Genomic DNA, 24548 nt, shown 5'->3' with positions numbered 1-24548 from the left:
GTAGGCTGATTAAAAAACTGCCCATCTCTGCCTATGGTCATAGGAAAATAATGGGAAATACAACAATACAATAAAAACCTATATTATATATACACTACATACAATTTCCGATTAATGCAATTATCTAATCAACCAATCATTTGGCAGTTGCTTCAATGCATTTAGGGGTGTGGTCCTGGTCAAGACAATCTACTGAACTCCAAACTGAATGTCAGAATGGGAAAGAAATGTGATTTAAGCAATTTTGAGCGTGGCATGGTTGTTTTTCACAATCTGCTCAGTTAACGTTACTGGGATTTTCATCCACAACCATTTCTAGGGTTTACAAAGAATGGTGTGAAAAGGGAAAAACATCCATGTATGCGCAGTGGATGAGACACATGCCTTTGGTGTGAGAGACCCGGGTTGTAAATATATGATCCATCTTACTTAATGCACTTTTCTAAATTTCATCACACACACACACATGCGTATTGTTGCGTAAACTCCCCGATCTACAAAAAACTACAGAGCCCAGAAGAATAAAGCAAGCGGTAACTCTCCGTAGTATGATTGGCCAAAGTGGTTGCCATGCCCCACTACTTTGCGCTGATTGGCCTTTACTCAAGTTTCCCGGACACTGGCAGTCTTTCATTGGTTATTGTGAGGAAAGAGGGGCGTTTTCACGACGCAGAGCGGAGAGCCGTGCTGCGGGAGGAGCGAGCAGCGTGTTTCCGGTAAGGGCGACACAACAGTACTATCAGAACCGTTCTGTAAGAAAATTAAAGCAGACTTTAAAAATAATTTAATTCTATGTAATTCGATATCAACTTTATAATTAATTGTATTGTCAGGGAGCCATCTATCGAGCGTCGCGGAACACACGCGGCAATGGAAGCCGAGTTTCGGGAAATCGATGAGCTCGGGAACTGGAACGCCGTTTACCAGGTAAAGAACAGATTCTGGAGTCACTATTCTGACTATGATGCTGTAAATATTCATAACAACCCAAAACAATTTTGTTTTGTTTATTTGATTTGATGTTTATTTTTGACAGATCAGATTGCGCTGCTTAACTCAGAAAAAAAAACCGATTTGACAAGTTAATGAGATGACCTGAATTTGTCATTTTTAAACGGAGACAAAAATAGATATGGTGGGAATGAGGTCGTCTTTTATGAGAGGAAGTCTGTTATTAGTTGGATTGCCACCTTATCTACTTCTCTGACTCACTTGCAGTTTTTTAATAACAGTGATGAATGAATGGCATCCTAAACTGGATGCTGGTGGTCCCTCATAACCGTGTGCCATATAGTTTCTCCCAGCAAATCGTTTGCCACATATTTGTTTCACTAACAGATTGAAGCATTTTCATCACATAGACTTCTGTTTTACTGTAGGAGATTAGGCAGCAGTCCAGTGACCTACCATGCAAGATCGCCAAACTTCCAGAAAACAGAAGTCGTAATCGCTACAGAGACGTCAGCCCATGTAAGTGCGCCTCTTCCCCTGTTCGACACAGTGACTGACACCTAACGGAAGGGGCCTGTTATCAGCGAGCTGTTAAAGTCATTTCACACTGAAGATGTCATGTCTTTTTTTCTTCTCCCTTTTTTAACTCTTCCGTCACAAAGAGCGACACTGTTGCGGTTTCCTCTTTCTCTTTCTCTGAGTCTTTTTCCACAACAACCTGAAAAGGTCCTCAGCTCACAAAACACCACATTAAATAAATGCCTGTGTGTTTTATCTGTTTCAATTGGGTGTTTTCATCAGGAAGATGTTTTTGTTTCTTGTGGGGAACTGAGAACAGGACCTGAAAAAGAATCGTTCCACCGCTGAATTTGCAAAGCATCATGGGTGCACAGCTTAATCTCGCCCTCTTTTTTCACAGTTGATCACAGCCGTATTCATCTACAGATCGGCAATAATGACTACATCAATGCCAGTCTGATCGAAGTGGATGAAGCTCAGAGGAACTACATACTAACTCAGGTGACCTACTGACACTTACACCCCACATTTGCATCTGCTGAGGAAACTGATGCTGTGTTTGCACCTGCATGACATCTGACAAAAGCACTGAAGACTTTATTAACAGTAATAGGGACAAATATCCTGTGGAAAGCGACGGATTACACGTCAGCAGCGTCTTGTTTCTGTGTTCTGTGGGATTCTGCATTTTATGACTTAATACAAATATATGTAAACTTTAACAACTTAATCAGTCTTTTAAAATGTAATCAAATTAAAATATAAAAAATTATTTACAACAAAACATTACATTTTTATTATTTGGCAAATAAGATACTGCACAACAGAACTGTATACATTTAAAACTTGGATGGGAAAAAAAACTTGGTTGTGTGATATACCTTAAAAATAATAATAATATTTCTTTTTGAGAAGTTCATTTTAGTATACTTTTGTTTTGACTGCTTGTCGTGAAGATCCACGTTGTTCATTCACACAGAAACACAGAGATCACTTATTAGCGGCATGCACTGACTAGTTGTTGTGTTTTTTTCTGCTGTATGATAGGCTGTTAGATTAATCCATATAGAGTAAAAATATCCATCAGTTTATCATCGTTATTCATATACATTTTGATGGCGATCTCAATATGATAACTTTTATCGCCCAGCCCTATTTATAGGAGCATCCCTAAGAACACCTTTCCTTTTAAAAAAATCTGTCACATTGATGCATATGTTTATTTTGACACATTAACAGCCTTCATTCATTAAAATTATAAAACAGTCTCAGTCCTTGATTCTGATCGCTTCACCCAACGGTTCTATGTATCACATTCACTACATAACACCCCTAACATATGTGGAGTTCACGCCCGTGACTTATTCCCGATACATCCCTAGCCTCCCTAATTACTTACATAAAATGTTTATTGCATTAATAGACTTTTGCAATAGCGAACACTATTCGTTTCATGGCCTCATCACTAAAATTCACTGTGCCCATGACAACATTTAAAAAAAAACCAAAAGTTTTATTTGGTGGGTCACTATTAAAATTGCTAACATAACAAAATTTCAAACTAAATGAGTTATAAAATAATAGTGCTAAATGATACTGTACAATATGAGTAAAAGTAACAAAAAGTAACCTTCAAATGGTTCTTTTGTGATACATAAGACAAAAAGGTTAGGAAACACTGCATTGCTACACTAAAACAATGATAGGTAAGCAAGTAATGGGGGAACTTCCTGTCACCCCCCCCCCCAAATCTGGGTTTCGACATTTGCGTTGATGACGTGTCCCTTAGGCCGCCAATACCCCAGCCAACGTCACACACTGATATACTGCAGAGACATTACATTTTGACGCTCATGGCATCTACCAGAGTGATTTTCCCGCTTCTGTATCTGGAGAGAACACTGGGAAATGTTGTGAAATCTTGAGTTGAGTCAGCGGGACAGGTTTCCTTATTACGGTATACAGATAAATTAGCACACTGATGCTCTGAGACCCAGACTTGTCTCAACCTGCAAGCCTTGTTCAGTCAGAGCATTGCCTGCTACAAGCACAAACACACAAAACAAGCACACATTCCCACCAAAAATGTCATGTAAAATTGACTGCTCAAATGTGGGGTTTACTGAAACTTGAGGTCATGATGAATGAGTTTTCACTATAAGCAAAATGAATAGTCTTAAATACTTTTATTATAATTTTAAATTTAGTAACTACAGGCGTATTCACCAAACATGTCAAGCCTGAATTTTTCTGTCTCACATAATGTTCAAAACTTTAGGGTCAGTAAGTTGTTTTTTTTTTTGTTTTTTTTTTTAAGAAATCATTATTATTTTTTTATTTAGCGATGGTGCATTACATTGATCAAAAGTGACAGTTAAGACATATATAGTGTTAATTTTTATTAATTTAAAAAATAAATAAAATAAATGCTATTCTTTTGAACTTTTTATTCAAAGAATAACTTTGAATAAAGAGAAACCTGTATCACGGTTTCCACAAAAAAAGTAATCCACACAAATGTTTTTAACATTGATGATAATAAGAAATGATTCTTGAGCACCAAATCAGCATATTATAAATGTAATGATTTGTAAAGGATCATGTGACACTGAAGACTGGAGTAATAATGCTGAAAATGTAGCTTTGCCATCAGGAATGCATTACATTATAACATATACTGTATCACATGACATTACTTTAAATTGTAATAGCATTTCAAAATATTACTGAATGGTTATGCTGCTGTTTAGTCTTAAAACTCTGTTGCAGGACACATTCATGGTATTTTTGTTTTTAAAATGTATTATTAATACAGTACACCGGTATTGCTTGTTTTAAAAGTTGTGTTTGTGTTTAGGGTCCGTTACCAAACACCTGTGGTCACTTCTGGGAGATGGTGTGGGAGCAGCGCTGCCGAGGGGTCGTGATGCTGAATCGCGTTATAGAGAAAGGCTCGGTGAGAGGAACGCACTGAACCTGTATCTTTCTACCGTACCTGTAACATTGATACACGCTCACTTTGGTTACCTGCCTGAAACACTTCTACCATGCATATGGAGTGTGTATGTGAAGCTTGTGTTGTAAGCTTTTACTGTGTGTGTGTGTTGTGCAGGTAAAGTGTGCTCAGTACTGGCCTCAGCGAGAAGAGAGGGAGGCTGAATTTGAGGACACAAACTTCAGACTTACTCTGATCTCAGAGGATGTCAAATCGTACTACACAGTACGAGAGTTGGAGCTGGAAAATCTGTTGGTGAGACACTTCATCTCATCCAGTCATGCTTTTGCTCATCTGTCAATCTCTTATCATTCTGCTATTTTTAACTGAGATTTTATGTAGTGCTTATTCCGTTATTTTACTTTCATTTGGCCAAATTTTTGTTTTCCAAAAAAAAAAAAATGATTAATGCAATGTTCTTTATAGCTGGACGGCTTGTTGACTTGACTCAACGCTCTCAGGATACTACAGATGCTAGAGGCTCAGTTCAGACAAACACACACTCATCATGATTAATGTTGTGTCATGTGTGTTTAAAGACACAGGAAACACGGGAGATTCTTCATTTCCACTACACCACATGGCCAGATTTCGGCGTGCCAGAGTCGCCTGCGTCGTTTCTCAACTTCCTGATGAAAGTGCGCGAGTCGGGCTGTCTGAGTCCAGATCACGGCCCTGTCGTGGTCCACTGCAGCGCTGGCATTGGCCGTTCTGGAACGTTCTGCCTTGTAGACACCTGCCTTCTACTGGTGAGAGATGCCATATTTGCCGAACAAAATTGCTTTTTTTTATATTTAACTTTTTAAATAAAAGAGTATACTCATAGCATATAAACTAATATATATTATTCAAAAATTCTATTGGGTCATGACAATGACCCTTGTGCATTTGACGGATTGTGATATCCTAGTGAAATTTCATGAATAATGGTACTCAATAAAACCAAAAAATAATGGCACTAGTAATACCCTATCATTTAATATTTTGGGGCCAGTACAATACTTTTATTCAGCAAAGGAAGCATTATATTGATCAAAATTGGCGTTAAAGATTAATTGTTACTAGGGGTGTTGCGACATAAATATGTGATGATAACTGTGGGTGATATAAACGAAATGATCCACGAAATAGAGTTAGTTTTATCCAACACTTTTTTTTTTTTAAAAGTACAATTAATCCAAAAATTTAACATTCTGTCATCGTAAATACCCTCATGTCGTTTTTAAACCATTTTCGTTCATCTTTCAAACATAAATGAAGATATGAAACTTGAGAGATTTCCTTCTATTTTAAGTCCATTCCCGAAAACCTAAAAGATCCAAATAGATCATAAAGGCATCATAAATATAATCAATAGATTGGTCTAATCCAAACTCAAGTTTTCTGAAGAGACACGATGGCTTTATACGACAAACAAATTTACAATCGGAGCCGCTCTCTTCAAAGAGAAATCACAAACCTAATTTAAATCACCATATTGCATTTAAAGATTATTTAAAGCATTTTAGATGTTTAATTCTTATGGTAGTGCATTAATAGTGGTAGTAGATACGGGACATAGCGAGTCTGTGGTCACGTGGCTTGTCTGTAACATCTTTTGTGTCAAACACTTACATTTAATCAGTAAATTCAGTTAGATAGATAGAATAGGACTTTATATTGGGCTGTTATCAATCAAATTAAATCAGTATCAACAAAATTCATGAATGTTGAAAAAAAACAGTCCTGGGACTTTTTTTGGAACTATTTTCATTGGTGAAATAGAACAAAACAGGCAATAATGTGTCTAAATTGTAAGTCACCTTAATATTAACTTCTTGTTTATTAAACTACTGTATAAATCAATCTCACATTTGTAAATATGCTGATATTTTGAGAAAAAGATATTAACTATATTGAATGATATAAATCTAAAAGACATACAGAGGTGTTTTTGTCCCTTATCTTGAATATTGACCCCAAATATTTGAAAAGTAGTGTAATTATTTTCTAAATATTATATACAGTACTAATAAACTGAAATGCAACCCTCAAGTATTCCGTAAACAACTAGTAATAATAATAAACACACACATCCTTTAAACAACTACTATTGTGTGTTCTCAGATGTCCCAGAGGGAAGATCCATCATCAGTACGCATCCAGGAGGTATTGCTGGAAATGCGACGATACCGCATGGGTCTGATCCAGACAGCTGATCAGCTGCGTTTCTCTTACCTCGCTGTCATTGAGGGTGCCAAGTACATCATGGGAGACACGTCTGTACAGGTAATGCTATGGGATGTTAAAGAAACCCACATATTTGAAATGTTTAAACTTGGTGTTCTGAAATGTTTCGTTTCTTGACTCTTTGCTGAGGGTGTAGAGCTGATAGATGCACTAACATTCAAAAGTGTTGGGTTGTAAAAATAATTTTAAAATGTTTTTAAATGTCACTTTTGTGCTCTCCAAGGATGCCTTTATTTGGTAAAATTACTATAAAAAGTTATACTGTCAAATATTATTACCGTTTAAAATAACATCTCCATTTTTTTATAATCTAATAATTTATTCCTATGATGGCAAAGCTGAATTTTCAGCATTATTACTCCAGTCTTCAGTGTTACATGATCCTTGAGAAATCATTATAATATGCTGATTTGCTGCTCAAGAAACATTTCTTATTATTATCTGTTGAAAACAGTTGCTCTGTTTAATATGTTTGTGAAAACAGTTTTTTTCCCCCATCAGGATTCTTTAAATATAAACTTCAAAAGAAATAGAAAATGTCATGTATTGACTGTCACTTTTAATCAATTTCCAGGATTAGATCACCTAAAAATGAGAATTATGTAATAATTTACTGTTATCATTTACATAATTTAAGGCTTTTGTTTATCTTTGAAACAAATGAAGATTTTTAGAAGATATCCATGAATCGAGTGGTTCAATAAGGCTTCAAAAGAGATTTAATTAAGGTTTTTATTCACAAATAAACATTGATCAGCGAACATGCATAAAGCTTTCAAATTTGGTCACGGAAGATCAAGCAAGTGCAAGAACCAATGAGGTTCATTCTTGCTCATCAAGCAAGGACAGTTGAGCCTCTGTTTATGTTTTGCTGATCAATGTTTATGTGTGAAAAGCCTAAATTCAATCTGTTCATCACATAAAGTGTCTCTTCAGAAGACTAGGACTAAACAGCTTGATTCAAATGGAATCATTTTACATTATATAACTTTTGAAGCAGTTTTGGGTGAATAGACTTTAACTGGAGGGACATAAAGCTCTCAAATTTTATTAAAAATATCTTAATATTTGTTATGAAGATGAACGAAAACCTTGTGTTAAAAACTAAATCTTTAATGCATCTTTGTTAATTTACATTTTTAAAATCCTTACATTTTTTGAATGTTAGTGTACTGTTTTTCTGCATTAATTTGAAAGATTTATTTTTACCATTAAAAATTAATCATCAAAAAATAATTTTTAGTCATTTTTAAATCATGTAACTGAAAGCGACTTACATCATCATATGATATAGGCCTACCTTTAATGTCAAAACATACTTTTACCGTCATATGTAACATTTTGTTCATACCGCCCACTTCTGGTAGGCTGGATTGATCAGTGAAGAATTTGTATTCATGTGTGTGAGTAGGTGTCTTGGAAGGAGTTATCAAATGAGGAGGATCTCCCCCCTGAATTCACTCCTCCTCCCAGGCCACGGCCCCCAATAGATCCTCCTAACGGCAAAGACGACCTGGTGAACTCTGACCCCACACACTTCTTCACTGAGATCATAAAAAACAGTGCAGAAACCTGCGCAAACAGGTCAGCCGATCTACTCCCAACATATTCTCTCTGGTTGTGCCCATCCACACCCAGCAGCCACATTCAAACATTTTTTGTTGCTGTTTTCCCAGTGCACCCCAGACGTTCACAGACGGGCCCGACCTACGCAGACGGATGGTCGCAGCTGCTGAGGTTGGAGCGACGCCGCAGTCAAGCGAACAACTCAACGACCCAATCGTTCCAAGAGAAGCCCCTCCCAAACCTGCGCGGCCTCCGCCCAAGACTCCCACCACAGAGGCTGTTCCTGCTCCCGCCAGTGGAGCGTGGAGCCCCCTGATGGCCAGTGTGTGTATGTGCACGGTCCTGGCTGCAGGTGCTTATGTCTGTTACCGCAGCTATTTCCACTGATGCCCTGTCTTTCGTTCCGTCTCTTTCTCTATCCCTCCATCTGCAGGCTATTGGTGGGAAAAGAGACACACACACACACATTCTCAGCTGGACCTGTCTCTCTCAGCTGAGCCCATCTTACTCTCTCCCAAGTGTTTCTGGGGAAGAGTTATAGAGGCTTTTCTCTGCCAAACTGCTGTCGTCTCCCTCTATTTACACTCTTACACACAATCTAATAAACGTGTGTCCGTTTAAAACCTCAGGGCCTCACAATTCAGGTGTTGCTACCTAGACGTTATATACAGGTAAAAGAGAATCCAAAAGACTGTTATTGCTGCAGTAAGTAAGGGAAATTTTTGTGTGTATGTATCTCAATCATATGGAATTTTGCAGTTTATCAGTGATGGTTTTGGATGGAGCTGCACAGGAGGTGAGCTCATAATACATGCTGAACACACAAATCTGCTGTACCTAATAGGGGGAGGACACGAGTAGTCTTCTTTTCATCCTTTTTTTCCCCCCATCCTTTTGTGTGTATGCCAAAGGTGACACTGGCGTTTCTTCTGTGTCCTCGTTCATTCGTTCTCTGTCAATACCATTTCCAAAAAGTTCAGACCATCTAAATTGCTGGAGCTGATGTCAAACCTCAGTCAGATCCAATCTTGCAGATCTGCTGGTCCTTCAGAGGCCCACTGCAATAAAAAGAACTGCGGCTATTTCACAAGAACTCGCGTTTTAGTTTATTTAAAAAAAATCTAAAATCAGGCAAGCTTTCTTAATGGGTCTTTACCCCCAAATGTGGGTACATTTAACTTAAAGCGAGCTTTGGAAATCAAGGGAAAGAAAGCAAGTTAACTTTAATGATGGGACAGCATTTAGTGTGTTTCATCTAAGAATAAGCTCATTCCTAGATAATAGATTATTAAATTAACAAAGGTGTGGCATAGCTCAACCAGCAGGTGGCAGTATTATGTTTTTTTTTGTTGTTGTTTCTTGTATTCCCCATTAGAGAATAGTGATTCATGGGACAGGTTTTGATTTTTAAATTCAAAAAATTGTTCCCAGCTGCAATACAGATACGTTCAGATGCTTCTGGCCTTTGTCACATGATTTGAACAGTGTGCAGTGCAGTCCGACTAACCAAAAAACAAACAAAACACCAGCACCGAATGAATGCAAAGAGAGAAACGATCAGTGACAGTGAGCTGTCTTTGTGTTTTACCGTTTTATCGTATTGTTGTCATAGTAATTATTATCTAGCGAGATTAACTGCAGACTGGCATAAACATTTCCTTCAAATCAAACCACGCTGCAGAACTGTTACTTTTGAACAATTTGTGAACAAGTCAAAATGCAGTAACCTCAAAACAAATGAAGCCTTTTCTATAGGTGTATTGAGGCCTGAAATGCTTTTAATTGTGACTTCGCTTTGTGTGATGACTTTTTTACTGCTGCTTGATCAGTCCAGAATGGTAATTTTTGGGTTACTGGGTGGTTTGTCCTGTTTGTAGAGGTTCAATGTTTCTGGTTTGAAGCTTCTGCCACCAATCCATCATAGTGACTCAGAATCTGGTCCTGTAGCTGGACCACAGAATGTAAACTCTCTCTTCTTGATAGCTTTATTTACACACATATATAGAGAAATATATTTGTCTGTGTCATTGTTTGTCTTCTTTCAGTTATCTTTGGACTGGTAGACATCAGATATCTTTGGCCTTTGTATTTAAGGCTTAAGAATCCCCTGCAACCTGTTGTGTTCTTTGTAATGTTTATTATCTTTTTTCTTTTTTTTTTTGTAAGAAAAGCATATGCTTTGTTTGCATATGTTTTCCAGTTGGATTTAATGACAGTTAAAATTTAATTTTTCAGACCGAATACAGAGCAGACGCTGTGTTAATAAATGTGTACATCTCTGATGATCTTCTGTTTTTTATTTTGTTCCTATTTCGTTCTTATTCCCTCATGTGACGGTGAGAGAAGTTCCTCTGATTTTTTTATGAAATCTCATCGAAAACTTTGAATGAAATAGCTCTCCATGAGTTTTAATGTTAAAAAAAGCTAAATCATAGATTAGAGACTCAAAAATACATGTGAAGTGTGATGTAGTTTGAGCTTGTTTAATATGCATCATCCTATTATTTAGTTTAAGCTCACATTTGATACCACAATTAAAACTCAATGTAAATGTATAGGTCTGGATTATGGACTGGGCCTGATCTATCTCAATACTAAAAGGAATTGAACCAGGGTCCTCAGTGTACAATGCAAGCAATTTTCAGCTGTCCAACCTACCAAATCATAAAGAAAAATAAACTAAAGTATAAGATTTTTTTTTTTTAAATGCCTCCATTAAAGGAGTAGTTCACTTTAAAAAGAACTTTTGCTGATAATTTACTCACCCCCATGTCATTCAATCAAGATATCCATGTCTTTCTTTCTTCAGTTGAAAAGAAATTAAGGTTTTAGATGAAAACATTCCAGGATTTTCACCATATAATGGACTTCATTGGGAACCAAACAGTTCAAGGTCCAAATTAGAGTTTCAGTGCAGCTTCAAAGGGCTTTAAATGACATCAGAAGATGAATTAGGGTCTTATAGGACCCTTCGAGTCATGACTCGAAAAAAGATTTGTTCATTTTGATGAACGAGTTCGAACAGGAGTCACGAACGCTCATCACAGAACAGAGCAAGGTGAGCATTTGTGTTTATAAAACTTAGAACTTTATTATTTATTTTTTCTAAATGCCCAATCGTTTCGCTAAATAAGACATTTATTCATCATCTGGTGTCGTTTAAAGCCCTTTGAACAGTTTGCACTGAAACTCTCATTTAAACCTTGAACCGTTTGGTTCCCATTAAAGTCCATTATATGGAGAAAATCCTGGAATGTTTTTATCAAAAACCATAATTTCTTTTCGACTGAAGAAATAAAGACATGGACATCTTGGATGACATGGGGGTGAGTAAATTATAACCAAAAGTTTTTTTTTTTTAAAGTGAACTCCTTTAATCGTCTCTATTAATATAAATATATTTGTACTGCATGTAAGGAAGTAGAGATGAAAAAGACATTTATAAAATATCTAAATATAAAATGATATAAAAATGGACATATATATATACACACACACACGGTTTATTTATTTAGTTCTTTTTTTGTGTTTGACAGGACCTGTGAATTATATCAGCGTACAATCACAATTGTTATTGGCGGACGTGTCCTTCAGAATATCTTAGGTCAGGTGATTACATCTCTGACGTCAATACACACATAAAAAAACCCTCCATGTGGCCAGTGGAGGGCGCCTCAGGATAAGTACCTCACTTCTTGGCTCTTATAAGGTCTTTCACAATAAGCAAACTTTAACTTTTTTTAATAACTTGTCTGAACTCGTGTTGTTGCAATCTAATAACATGTATTTCAGAGTCAGTTAATTGTGACTTTTCACAAACCCATCCTCATGTTGGCATGTTCACACTGCAAAAATGCAGATATAAATCCACAGGCTTTCCTAAACCACATCAGTATCTGTCTGAGAGGCTTTACTTATGACAAGAGTCATCAGCTGTAATGTTTCTCTTGTTTACGTGCTGGAGTGTCAGCACAGTACAGCTGATACTCTCATGCATTTCCTGTCACATTACCTTGCCCTTTTAGCAATACCTCACAGCTTCAAATAAATGATTTTGAGCACATTTGTAAAGTCTTATTATCCCAGATGGACTATTTCTGTGATAAACAAAAGGGATTTCTAGACTGTTTTTAGAGGAGGGATTTCTAGAATGTTTTACAAGTCTACTTACAGTACATACAGTACAGGACATTTCATAACGATTCTGTGCTGCTTTTGAGTTGGTTTCAGTTGATGCTAATGACGTTCTTCTGACGCTGCTGGTCTGAGGCGACTGATTTGTGGTTGTCTTGGCCTGTTTTTACTTTTAAACTAGTTTGTGTTGGTTTATACTTGTCTGAAAAGGTCCAAAGTCAGTTTTTCGTCTCATGTGCCTAAACAAATGATTGGAATGTATCAATTAGAAGTGATTTATCACTGACAAGCTGTTCATCCCATTTCCTGTGAATTAGCCGATATGTGACATTAGTCTTCCCATCAACAGTTCACTTGTTTGGTGTCACTCATTTTTATCTCTCTCGCTGTTTTTCAGGGTGATTCAGCAGTTTGAAATCATGTTTTGGGTTGCGGGAAGCAATTTATTAATTGTTTCTGGCCTTGTTGAAATTAAATTCAGATTCGGTAGCCTATATATCAAGCTATAGATGTTGTTGTTGTTTTTCTAAAATCTATTATTTCATCACATATTGCTAAAAACAGTATTCTTCCACGCCCACTCGTGAAGTGCTGACATTAAATGTCATTTTGAATCTTGTGATAATACTGATTTATCTAACACTGACACACACGCAGTTTCCCTGATATTCTCAGGGCCGTATTCAAACTGGTTTGGATGTAAACAAACAGGAAGCTAACATTTAGCATGAATGACTCGAACATGTAAGTGTCATTATAGAAATTAATGGGATTGTTCCAGTCTGTAAACGTGTCTGACAGTCTTAACTGTGTTCATAACTGTAAGCAAATTCTGTTGTAGGTTAAAATTTACAGTAGAGGTGAGTGTGTTCTCAAGTATGCTTTGTGGTTCACAAGTATGTTGGTTCACACTATTCAGGAATGAGTGTGTGAGAGCATGAGTCAGGGCACTCCTTAACTCGTGGTGCTTTGACGTAAAACAGGCAAGACAGAACAGGCTGATCCAATCATCCAACTACTAGGGAAAAACACTGAGCTGGGCGGGGCTTAGTCCCGGAAACACTTAAAAAGACAGCGAACACGAAACTCCAGCTGGGGCTTGGGGTCAGTTATGGGTTCAGGTATCAAACAGCTGCTGCTTATTATTTCTATAGCAAATTTTAAGAGTGCAGACAACAAACTCGAGATCTATGAAACACAGCTTGGCCTGTAAATTTAGAGTAAAATTATTTGGATTGGAGTTTTTGGCAAGCGCATCTCCTGGTCTCTCTTTCCTGTATGTCCCTCCCTTTGTTCTGTCTCCTCCCATTTCCGTTCCTTTTGGAATATTTCCTGGGAGCAACAGAATTAGGAAACTCCAGAAAGGAAAAAAAAGAAAAGAAAACTGTGCTTGAGTGACTCAGGTTCTTACTCAATCTTGATCAATGTCAAACCTCAGATGTTTAAACACATTTGTATTCGGTACAACTTTAACACAGTAAAAAAATCTGAAAAGGAGCAGCAATAGAAAACGAATAAACAAGACAGAATTGTCAGGTGACAATCTGGTTGTTTAATTGTGCTTCCCATTTTAAAGAAATGTATGAGGCACTAGCATTGTTCTGAAACATAGTGAGCATTTTAAAAACACAAAGGGTGTTCTGAAAGGCTGGCAACTTAATCCAAAATGGCGGACGAAGTGAGAAATGTAATTATAAACATAGGCCTACTTGAAAATCATTCAATACTAAAAAAGTAAAAACTTTTTTTTGCCAAAAATTAGCAAATTTGACAAAATGTACTGTTTTGTGCTATGTTTGTTTATTAGAATGGCAATGTGTTAGCTTAGCATCATGGTAGCATCAAATTGAAATCTACACTCTAAACAATGTTGGGTTGTTTGAACCCAAATTTGGGTAAAATATGGACAAACCCAAATATTGGTTTCAAAATGTAATTTCAAATTTCACTTTCAACTGTGCATTTTTTAAATTGCATTTTAACCCAACATTTGGGTTTGTCTATATTTGACCCAAATTTGGGTTGAAACAACCCAGCATTTTTAGAGTGTATCGAAATCAATGGCAAATTGAATCTCCCATAATGCTCTTTGAATTGGTTGCATACTATAAAATGACGTGTGTGCCATGTATTTTTATGCTTATTAGAGCATTATGCCGTTAGTTTAGTAAAATGCTACGCTCTAAAAAAAAATGCTGGGTTTGGGTCAAATATGGGTAAACCCAATTGTTGGATAAAAAATGCAATTCATAAATTTAACCCAACTGCTGGGTTTGTCAATATTTGACCCAAAATTGGGTTAAAACAACCCATAATATCAAACTCAACGTGAAATTTTAGCTTGAGTTCCACGTGTTTAGAACGCCATGTTTTATGCCATTAAGCTCATGTCAAAAATGTGATATGAAGAGACACAAAAATGCAATGTCTAGAAAGTTTTTTTAAAAAGTTAAACTTCTTTGAACATTTTTTAGAACAGCAGATGTGCAAAGGACTGTAAAAGAATGGTAAAATAATACTGTTTTAGAATAAAGAATCATTTTAAAATGATGAAAAATACAATTTAACCCAATATGTGTGTATCTCTGTATTTTTTATGATCATTAAAGTAACTTTATTATTTTAGCAGCATGCTGGAATTAAACTCTGCCAAAGTTGACGGTTGACAGAAAGGCAGCTCACCAGGATTTAGAGTTGGAACCCTCTGAACCCAATAGCATGAACTGTGTAACCCTCAGATTACCAAAGTAAGTCAAAGTAATGTCAGTGTATACAAAATGATCTTGAAAGCTTTTGCCATTATGACTGGAGCAAAGCAGCTAAAATATCTCTTGAGTTTCATTATTACACTTGTTTATGCTTAGGTAAATGGAAAAAAGACATGCTGCAGGTCATTGTGTTTTGGGACGCTTTTGGTCTATTTGAGGGCACCCCTCACCACATCTTGTTTTCTTTTAAGTTGGTTACCTTGGCAACAAGCGCGTGCACTGTAATTTCCTGTGGCTATGTACGCTGCGTGCGCAACTGCGCATGCACTCCACTTCAGAGTTTTACGTAAACAGCTAAGCTCGGTGCTTCCCCTTCTTTGCGACTAGCGCTTCCTTCCTCGCACGTACACAAAATGTTGTGACCTGCTTAAAATTTGAGATCTTCCACAAGTGTCCTATCGTTCACCACCTTTGCATCACAGTCGTCATATTGACGCTTTGTAAGTTTGACAGGGGGATGTTTTCATTCTCAGGACATGAAGTGCAAAACAGCACGTTTTCAACACTGCATACCCTCTAATTTTCAAATAGCAGGCCTGCTGACATCTTGCAGAAAAACAGCATCAGTATGAATTTGATTCAAAATGTGATTTTTTGTTTTCTCACCCAGTAGTGTATTTCAAAATTCATGTTTTAGCGGGTGCCTTATGAACAGGGCAAATAGGGTGAGGGCCTCCAAATCCTAAGGCCACAGATAAATAGTACAAACTGATAACTAGGGCCCTTGGTCCTCAGCACATTCAGAACAAGTTGAAATTTTAGTTTCCAAATGTTAGCTTAACAAAAACACACATTTTCTAGTTTGTTGAGCCAAATTGTCCCTGTTATTTACCCAACTATGTCAGAAAAAAAAGTGCAAAAACAGCTTGTCACTGGGGTGGGGCAGTACCCTTAAATGGACAACTTTGTATCTTATTTACGCATAGTACTTAAAGGGTGTCTTTAAGGTACTAAATTGGACCTTTTGTGCAACATGACATCATGACTTTTGCGTAAACATACACGCCACTTTCGAGTCAAGTGGCGTGTTATCTCTACGCATTTTGAGCTATCCGCATGTATGTCTACGCCATTAACGTCCGAGTGATTCCGCGTGTCTGTACACGCCGTCAAATGTCCGCGCGAAGCGAAGAAAATGTACATCTACATCTGGGGAGCGATCTTTTTTTTCCTAGGATGGTAAGGGAACAGTCACAGTGACGGTTAGGTTTAGGGACGGGGTTAAGGTAAGTCATATATTTATATATACAGTAATAACGTTAAGTCAACGGCGTTCATAAACACGCTGAAAAGCGATTATGCGTGTTGATAGCACACCAAAAATGGAAATACGAATTGGCGTGTCATACACACACTACTTCATAAGATCAGTCTGTTTTGTGGGTAGACAAGGTACAAAGTTACAAAAGGTAAAATTATATTATGGCAAAAAAAAAATTTCTGACAGTGTAGGAAAAAAAAAAAAACTGATATCAAAGAGTTAGCCAAATGTGTTGTCACGATAAAAAGTCACGCTTTAACACCACAAAGAATAAAAGTCGCGATGAAACACCACAAAGAACGCCAACTAGAATGTACGTTCTGCGCGTGGGTTTGTTGTTTCATTAACTCTATTATAGAGATGGAGGCAGGAATGTTAGGCTGCTGTCACTTTAAGAGCTCCAGTTTACTGTTACACATGTCCGCAAATGGTTTAAAATCATATTAAAATGCACAAAGGAATCGATTACAGGAATCGAAATGTAAATTTTATAACAATCCGATTCCGAAATCGGAATGAGAAGCCGTTTAGTGCGCACGTGAGTGGTGCATGTGAGTCTTTTGTTCTTGAATGGTTTTAAATCACATTAAAATGAACAGACAGGAACCGATAAGCAAAATCGAAATGCACGTTTCTTATCAAATCACCTGTTCTTGGACATTTGGAACCGGTTCTAAAATGGAACTGGTTCTCGATACACATCCCTCGCACTGGTTCGTGAAATAGAACAGCCAATCAGAGTGATCTCTCAGATTCAACGTGCCCAGTCAGCCAAAACGCCACAGACAGGGTCTGATTCGACAGGACCAACATTGCGGAACACACTGCAAAAACTGAGCTGACAGACACTTAACGATGGCCCAACTTTGGATGCCTCATGGGACCATGATCGGGCCCGGTTTACACATCAGGAACCTGGTCTTTTAGTGTTTTGCCTATAAAATCCCATACAAAGTTAATGGGTCATTTATGTCTTGTGTGATCATTGTTTGGCCACTCACTCATGCATGTCAGTTTTCAGTTACATTTTCCATTCTGTTTTTCAGCATAACACTGACAGCATGACTCAACGTTTTTGAGAAGACGTGACTCAGCAGCTATCCTCACAGGTGCAGGGCTGACCATGACATAAAACCCACAAAGGTCCAACACAAAATCATCTTGTGGTTTCCTCCATGTAATTCATTGAGGGATCTTTCCCAGATTGCATCAGGGGCATCTGTGAGCCACATTAAGACTTCAAGCGGAAATGAGTACAACTTTAACCTTAAATAACTTTTTTTTTTTGTTCAGTCCTTAGGTAGCGTTTACATGGAGTTTTGATCTTTTGGTATCAAATAATGTCTCTCACTCACACTTACACTCACACACTCACAAAATGCTCTGATATTAGAATCAGGTATTACTGTGTATGCATATAGCGAAGCGGTTTTTTGTGCAATAGACTGACAACTTTGAAGAATATTTTTTCTAACTAATTTCTGAGTCATGGGTCTGGCTGTAAAGGGTGTGTCTGGAGTTTCAGGAGTGTTCAGTAGGGCAGAGTGTGTTTCTGGGATCTTAGACTGGGCTTTGTTGTATTTATCTTTCCTCCTTTCATACAAAGTAAGATTAAACACAGTAATCATAGGGGTTTTGTGCTCAATTTTAAAATGCTACATTTCCTCATAGCACTGCATCATAAAACACAATACTGCTTAGCAATGCGGGAAGCTGTAGAGTCTACCTGGGGTCAGTGAGAGAGAGCCCAAAGTCAAGGCCTGACCCCATGTGTGTAATCATTCTTTGGGTTTTTAAAGTTCAAATGCATACATTGTAAAGAGGGAGGGATCTGCATTATTTGAGAGCTTAACAAGCCAATATGTCACCAATTGTGACCACAGTGGTCTTTATCCAAAGTCCAGTCAAGTGTTTGTGAAGTCACCCATTACTGACCAAGATATCAACAACTTGTGTCTTTTTAAGTGAATAGAAATATGTACACTCAAATTTAAGATTTATGTATTGGAATGGCATTTAAATTTCCATCAATTTGGATTACACAATTAGACAACATTAACAAATAAATGTAATATGATGCATATAGGTAAGTCATACATAAATACGTGACATAAGATTTCTGTATTAGTACTTTAATTTGTTTTAAATGCACAATAACGAGGTTTATATCATTATCATAAATCAATTTAGTTTGTTTCAAACTCATACATTTTAACCAACTGAATATCACTTTTTCCACAGCTAGCCATATTGAAAGCATACTTTTTTAATGAATAATGTAAATTTCACAATAACCAGATGTACACTGATTCCAAGCAATTTTTCATTTTGAAAATATGATTATTTAAATAAACCCAAACTGATGCAAATAGTTAAACTATATATGGCTTGATTTTTTGAGTGCAGAAATCACATATGTTTCTTACCGGTTTTCTATATGTATGACTGACATTCATACATAACTTTTATTAGTTGATGTTAAAACTGTTTTTAAATGCAAATTTTTTTTAAATTTAGTATCGTTTGAGCATATTTGTTGATATAAAGAATGTAAAAAAAAAAACAATATTTATACATTTTATGATAAAAATGTGGTGTGGTGTTTGCATCCAAAAACTTGCTGGTCTCTAAATATGGCTCAGATCCCTCCTTCAATGTATATGTATGGCATTTTCCAGCTATTTTATCATCTACCAGGTGAAGTCTGGTTCAAAAAGCTATAGCATTCCTCACTTCAACAAGTTGCACAGTTTTATGTCCATTTCACAAGTTGCATGCCACGGTTTATTAGACTTATTGGTTTGTTAAAATCCCTAAGTAAACACCATAATAAAATTGATACTTGCTAATAAAACAACTTGAAGTAGATCATTAAATGCACACAGCAACCTTGGTGTTATCAAGAGCTTTCGTCAGTTGAGTTCTGACTTTTCCTGCACTCTTGCTTTCTGCGTTTTTTGCGTTTTCTTGTTCGCATTATCTCTGCAGGAAGGAAGAGATCCAATATAGTGATGTGGGTTGAGTGCCACAGTCGGTTTGTCAGACAGTTAAGATTCCATCACGTGAGTTTAAGAGAGGTTATTCGTACGTACATGCACACGCAACCAATATCAGTACCCTCTGAGACTGTGGCCTATTTTGAGCCGCCTGCACTGATTGTCTATCTCATGTTTAGAGGTGAAGAGAGCAGATGCAACCTTTACGTTGTTGGAGCCCCTCGCATATGGTGAGATGGCAGATGGAAATACGCGTTTGTGAAGAAAATACAGTAACATCATCAGTGCAAGGAACCGATCTCCTCAAAAAGCACTGCGTATTTTGGGCTACCGGGACAACATCTGAGCCCTCAAGCAAAAATAGAACAAAGACAAAATGGTCTTTTATGAATGCTGTAAGATTTAGTGTCTAACTATTTCAAATGCTTATTTGGTCAAAGGTACAGTAAAAAACTTACTTAAAATTACTGTTTTTGAAATGTAATTATTTGATGGAAAATCTAAATTTTCAGCATCATTCAGTGATCCTTGGTGCTCGAGAGTGTCATTTCTTATCAATGTTGAAAATAGTTGCTGGTTAATATTTTTGTGTAGCCCATAATACATTTTTTCCCCCCAAGGATTCGTTAAATGTAAAGTTCAGTACAGCATTTATTTGAAATAGAAATCAGAATGACGACACAGACCCCAGAAGGCCTGTTTTGACTAAGAAAAAAAAAAACACACCCAGCAACCATAATGCACTAAAACCACTTTCAACATGTTAGCCACCACATACAATGCCCAGGCAACTACCCACAGCACCCTGTAATCTTAGAGTTAAGTTTTGCGCTGGTAAGCACAGCTCACATTTTCTTCAGAAAACTGAAAATCTAGTTTTATTTTCTGTTGATTTCTGCAATGTGAATCTTTGAATAAAGAAAACAGACCTGGTCATTGGTGTGCTTATATTTCTCACGCTATCACATTTGTATGCAACAATGGCATGATTTTCCAGTTCATAATTGATTAAGCTTTATCAATCACACTGATCTCCAAGATAATCTTCAAACATCTAAACACAAACAAGACATTTTTGCTTAACAGGCCAAAGCCTTAATGGGATAGTTCATCCAAAATTTTAATCCTTTAATCAATTACTCATCTATCCTCATGTCGTTCCAAAATTTGTATGACTTTCTTCTGCATAACATATATATATATACAGTACACTCACCTAAAGGATTATTAGGAACACCTATTTCTCATAATGCAATTATCTAATCAACCAATCACGTGGCAGTTGCTTCAATGCATTTAGGGGGTGTGGTCCTGGTCAAGACAATCTCCTGAACTCCAAACTGAATGTCAGAATGGGAAAGAAAGTCATTTAAGCAATTTTGAGCGTGGCATAGTTGTTGGTGCCAGACGGTCCGGTCTGAGTATTTCTTCTCAGTTAGTGAAAGATTGTCTCGCACAACCATTTCTAGGGTTTACAAAGAATGGTGTGAAAAGGGAAAAAACATCCAGTATGCGGCAGTCCTGTGGGCAAAAATGCCTTGTTGATGCTAGAGGTTAGAAGAGAATGGGCCGACTGATTCAAGCTGAAGAGCAACTCTGACAGAAATAACCACTCGTTACAACCGAGGTATGCAGAAAAGCATTTGTGAAGCCACAACACGCATAACCTTGAGGTGGATGGGCTAAAACAGCAGAAGACCCCACTGGGTACCACTCATCTCCACTACAAATAGGAAAAAGATGCTACAATTTTCAAGAGCTCGCCAAAATTGGACAGTTGAAGACTGGAAAAATGTTGCCTGGTCTGATGAGTCTCAATTTCTGTTGAGACATTCAGATGGTAGAATCAGAATTTGACTTAAACAGAATGAGAACATGGATCCATCAGGCCTTGTCACCACTGTGCAGGCTGGTGGTGGTGGTGTAATGGCCTACCTGAGCATTGTTTCATTGTTGCCACCATGTACCCATCCTCTGATGGCTACTTCCAGCAGTATAATGAAATATGTCACAAAGCTTGAATCATTTCAAATTGGTTTCTTGAACATGACAATGAGTTCAATTTTGGACTCTATAGACTTCCAGTGCATTGAGAAAGAAAAAAAAAACAATTAAAACGTATAGGCCTGGTTTCACGGACAGGGTTTAGATTCTGCCTTAATTTCATTAAGACATTTGAGTACCTTTTATAAACATGGCTTAGAAAAAAACATTGCTGGTGTGCATCTTGAGACAAAACAATGGGATTAACATATTTTTAGATATGCCAGTGCAAGTTGCGTTCATTTAAAACAGCTCAAACATGCATTTTGTCTTAAGCCTTATCTGCGAAACCGTGGCTTCGTGTTCAGTTCTACAGAAGTAAGTTATTTAAGTTTGGAACGATATAAGGAAGAGCAGAATGTTTAGATTGAATTATCCCTCACTGTATAAAGTGATCAATATACTAACTTAAAAACGCGAGGAAACCCGTATGAAGTAAATAAACCTCCTGAACACATACCTTAATTTTTTCAATTACGCATGAAGTTTGATCACTTTTTACAGTTTAAACAAATGCTCTCCAGGTAGTGGTACCATGGAGATTAAGGTTAGCAAACTTTAGATATTAGTGTTCAGTAGTTTTATTAAAGGATCAAGTGAGAAACGATGACACCTGAACGTGTGGCTAGTGATGTCCGTAGTCACTGTTCTGTTCTATTTTGTTGTTTTGCAACAACAGGAAGGCTGTCAGTTGCTCAACTGTGTCCTGCATGATGTGAGCGCTACGACCCAACATCGTGGCGGTCGTCGTAAGCCACTGCGCAAGCGTCACAAGGCAGAAAAGCAGAAGTGCAACAGTGTCGAAATCTGGGCCAGTGTCCTGCTGGCTCATGGCTCCACCTCTTACGGCCATTGTGGACGCCTGAGTTCCCGGCAGCCACGCCGCAAGGACCCCCGGATGTTCATAGCCAGCGTCATTCACTCGAGCCCAGGAGAAAGAGAAGAACGGTGACAAAAAGATCGAGAGAAACAGGGAAGTGAGGGATTAATGAAAGCGTTTGAAATTGGTACATCACAGCACTTTCAAACTGCTGACCTCATCCCCACCCTCAAAGCTACTTTTCCACACCAAGTAGTAGACCACAATGATTCTATAGTTATCTTGCAGATAACTCATTTGGATGCAGGTTCGAGTCAGGCCTAAACCACATCTCAGTCTTGTTTCAACTCTCTGTACTTTCCTGTTGACAAAAAGCTAATAAAACAATCTAAAAACGAACTAATGTACATGTAAAAAAAAATGTCGACAGTGTGCACCTACAATATTCCAGAGTACATTCCTGTGGACCTGATGTCTTTTCAAACAAAAATGAATCATTTGCTAGTTTCACTCATGCCATAAAAGTGACGTTGACCACTTGGGAAGGTGTCAGAAACTCATTGACTATTAATCTGTCTGCTAGGGTGTTACGACCCTTCTTTGGCTCTCAACCGTCTGGGAATTTTTTGATTTATTGTTCACCTTTGATACGTTGGCCGTGTTTTTTGCAACAATGATGCTGTTAATATTTAACCATAGCATTTTATATTGGGACAGTACTACCTGGCCTTTTCGAGACGGTGGAGAACTTATTAAGGGGCCTGAGAAGGTTGTTTTGCAGTAAGAACCAGCTGAGAGAAATTCTTTTCATTTAAAATGTGTTTTCAAGGAAAAGGGTCATTTAAGGGAAGTGAGAGGACAACCACATGCTAAAAATATGCCAAGGAAGCTTGAATCCGTTTGATTTAATTGAAAACGTTTTGATTTCCGTATATGATTAAGATTTCGGTATGACAAAGTACAATTCTTGAGAAGCAGAAAATGGCCGAGACAAAAATTGCTTTAGGCCATATGAGTTTTTTTTCATTGTTTCTAGATAAGATGCATGAGTGTGTGGGATGAAGGCTTGACAATCCAGTGTAGACTGGATCATATTAGTATCAGCAGGTCGGCTGGCAGCGTGACGCAACCATTCGTTTACTGACAGACGTTGCACTATTGCCGGTAAAATCCTGACTGGAAGCGGGTGGGGCATTGCTCTCTAGTAAAAGGGGAAAAGAAACTTGTACTCCTGACATTGGAAACCCCTGTTTTAGCAATCAATGGTGCTCGGAGACTGGGACACAAACTAAATAAACAAAGTGAAATGCGTAAAGTAATTCACAGGCACTAAGTATTATTTTTTTTGGTTTGCATCTTCCGCTTAATCTGGTATTAACAATGCAAACATCTCAAGAAAAGTAAATAAAGCACAGAAAAATCCTGTTCAATAGATTCAAATAGTGTAGGTCAAGTTTTTGTTTGCTCTTGTACACTTAAACAGTCCACCTAACAGATGTTGATTGATAGAGTCTAAAATAATTGTATTTAATGAGAGTATCTAAGACGGCAGTACGTTACACATGCAAGCACGCTTGCATGCACAGATGGAGAAGGAAGTTGGAACTGTTGAGCAACTCAGATCTTCCTGCACTATAGGACGATGTTGTGAAACACACTGTTCAAAACAACACCCTTTTCCTCCTTTTAGAGATCAGTTTCTCACTGTTCTACAGGTTCCCCAAACATCAAACAAAATGTCAAACTAAACTTCTCAAGCAAACTGTGAGTGTGATGCAATCAGTATGTAGGCATTACATTACAAAACCCTACCACTTAATTCACACAATATGTGAAATTCTTTATATGTACAGTATATATATACTGGGGTTGGACAATGAAACTGAAACACTGGCCAATTTGGCATTTGCACAGTCTGGTGGCCAATCTTTACTGATTTTACATCACCATCAGTAAGAGCAAGTGTGAGGGTTGAATTAGCAGAGCAATACAGCCATAAATAAAATATTGCAATCCACATATTGGGAGACATATCGGAGTTCAAAAGAGGACAAATTGTTGGTGCGTGTCTCACTGGCTCATCTGTGCCCATGACAGCAAGTCTTTGTGGTGTATTGTGAGCCACGGTATTCAGAGTAATGTCTGCACACTACCACGTGACGAACTACATCCAACAGGAGTAACGGTCGACGCAAGAATAAGCTCTCTGAAAGGGATGTCCAGGTACTGACCTGACTGTATCCAAAAACATAAAACCACAGCTGCA

The 24548-nt window shown here is 37.5% G+C and overlaps 1 protein-coding gene across 2 annotated transcripts; it reads left to right on the top strand.

Moving 5' to 3' along the window:
• The first annotated feature begins 619 nt into the window (after positions 1-619).
• On the top strand, positions 620-8893 carry ptpn1 (protein tyrosine phosphatase non-receptor type 1). Of its 2 annotated transcripts, none has more exons than XM_039679266.2 (10): positions 620-716; positions 834-927; positions 1380-1470; positions 1871-1971; positions 4328-4426; positions 4583-4720; positions 5005-5214; positions 6572-6733; positions 8106-8278; positions 8371-8893. In XM_039679266.2, exons 2-10 carry the CDS (start codon positions 871-873, stop codon positions 8645-8647), a joined length of 1308 nt encoding a protein of 435 aa, XP_039535200.2. In that variant the 5' UTR covers positions 620-716; positions 834-870; the 3' UTR covers positions 8648-8893. The 2 variants fall into 2 exon arrangements, with proteins under 2 accessions (XP_039535200.2, XP_039535209.2); XM_039679275.2 differs by having other exon boundaries at positions 689-752.
• Positions 8894-24548: the final 15655 nt, after the last annotated feature.

Source organism: Pimephales promelas, chromosome 14 (assembly GCF_988280905.1).
Source record: "Pimephales promelas chromosome 14, fPimPro1.hap1.1, whole genome shotgun sequence".
In the NCBI taxonomy this organism is placed as follows: domain Eukaryota; kingdom Metazoa; phylum Chordata; class Actinopteri; order Cypriniformes; family Leuciscidae; genus Pimephales; species Pimephales promelas.
The sequence above is the reverse complement of the archived record's forward strand: the minus strand, read 5'-3'. Positions and strand labels throughout refer to the sequence as shown.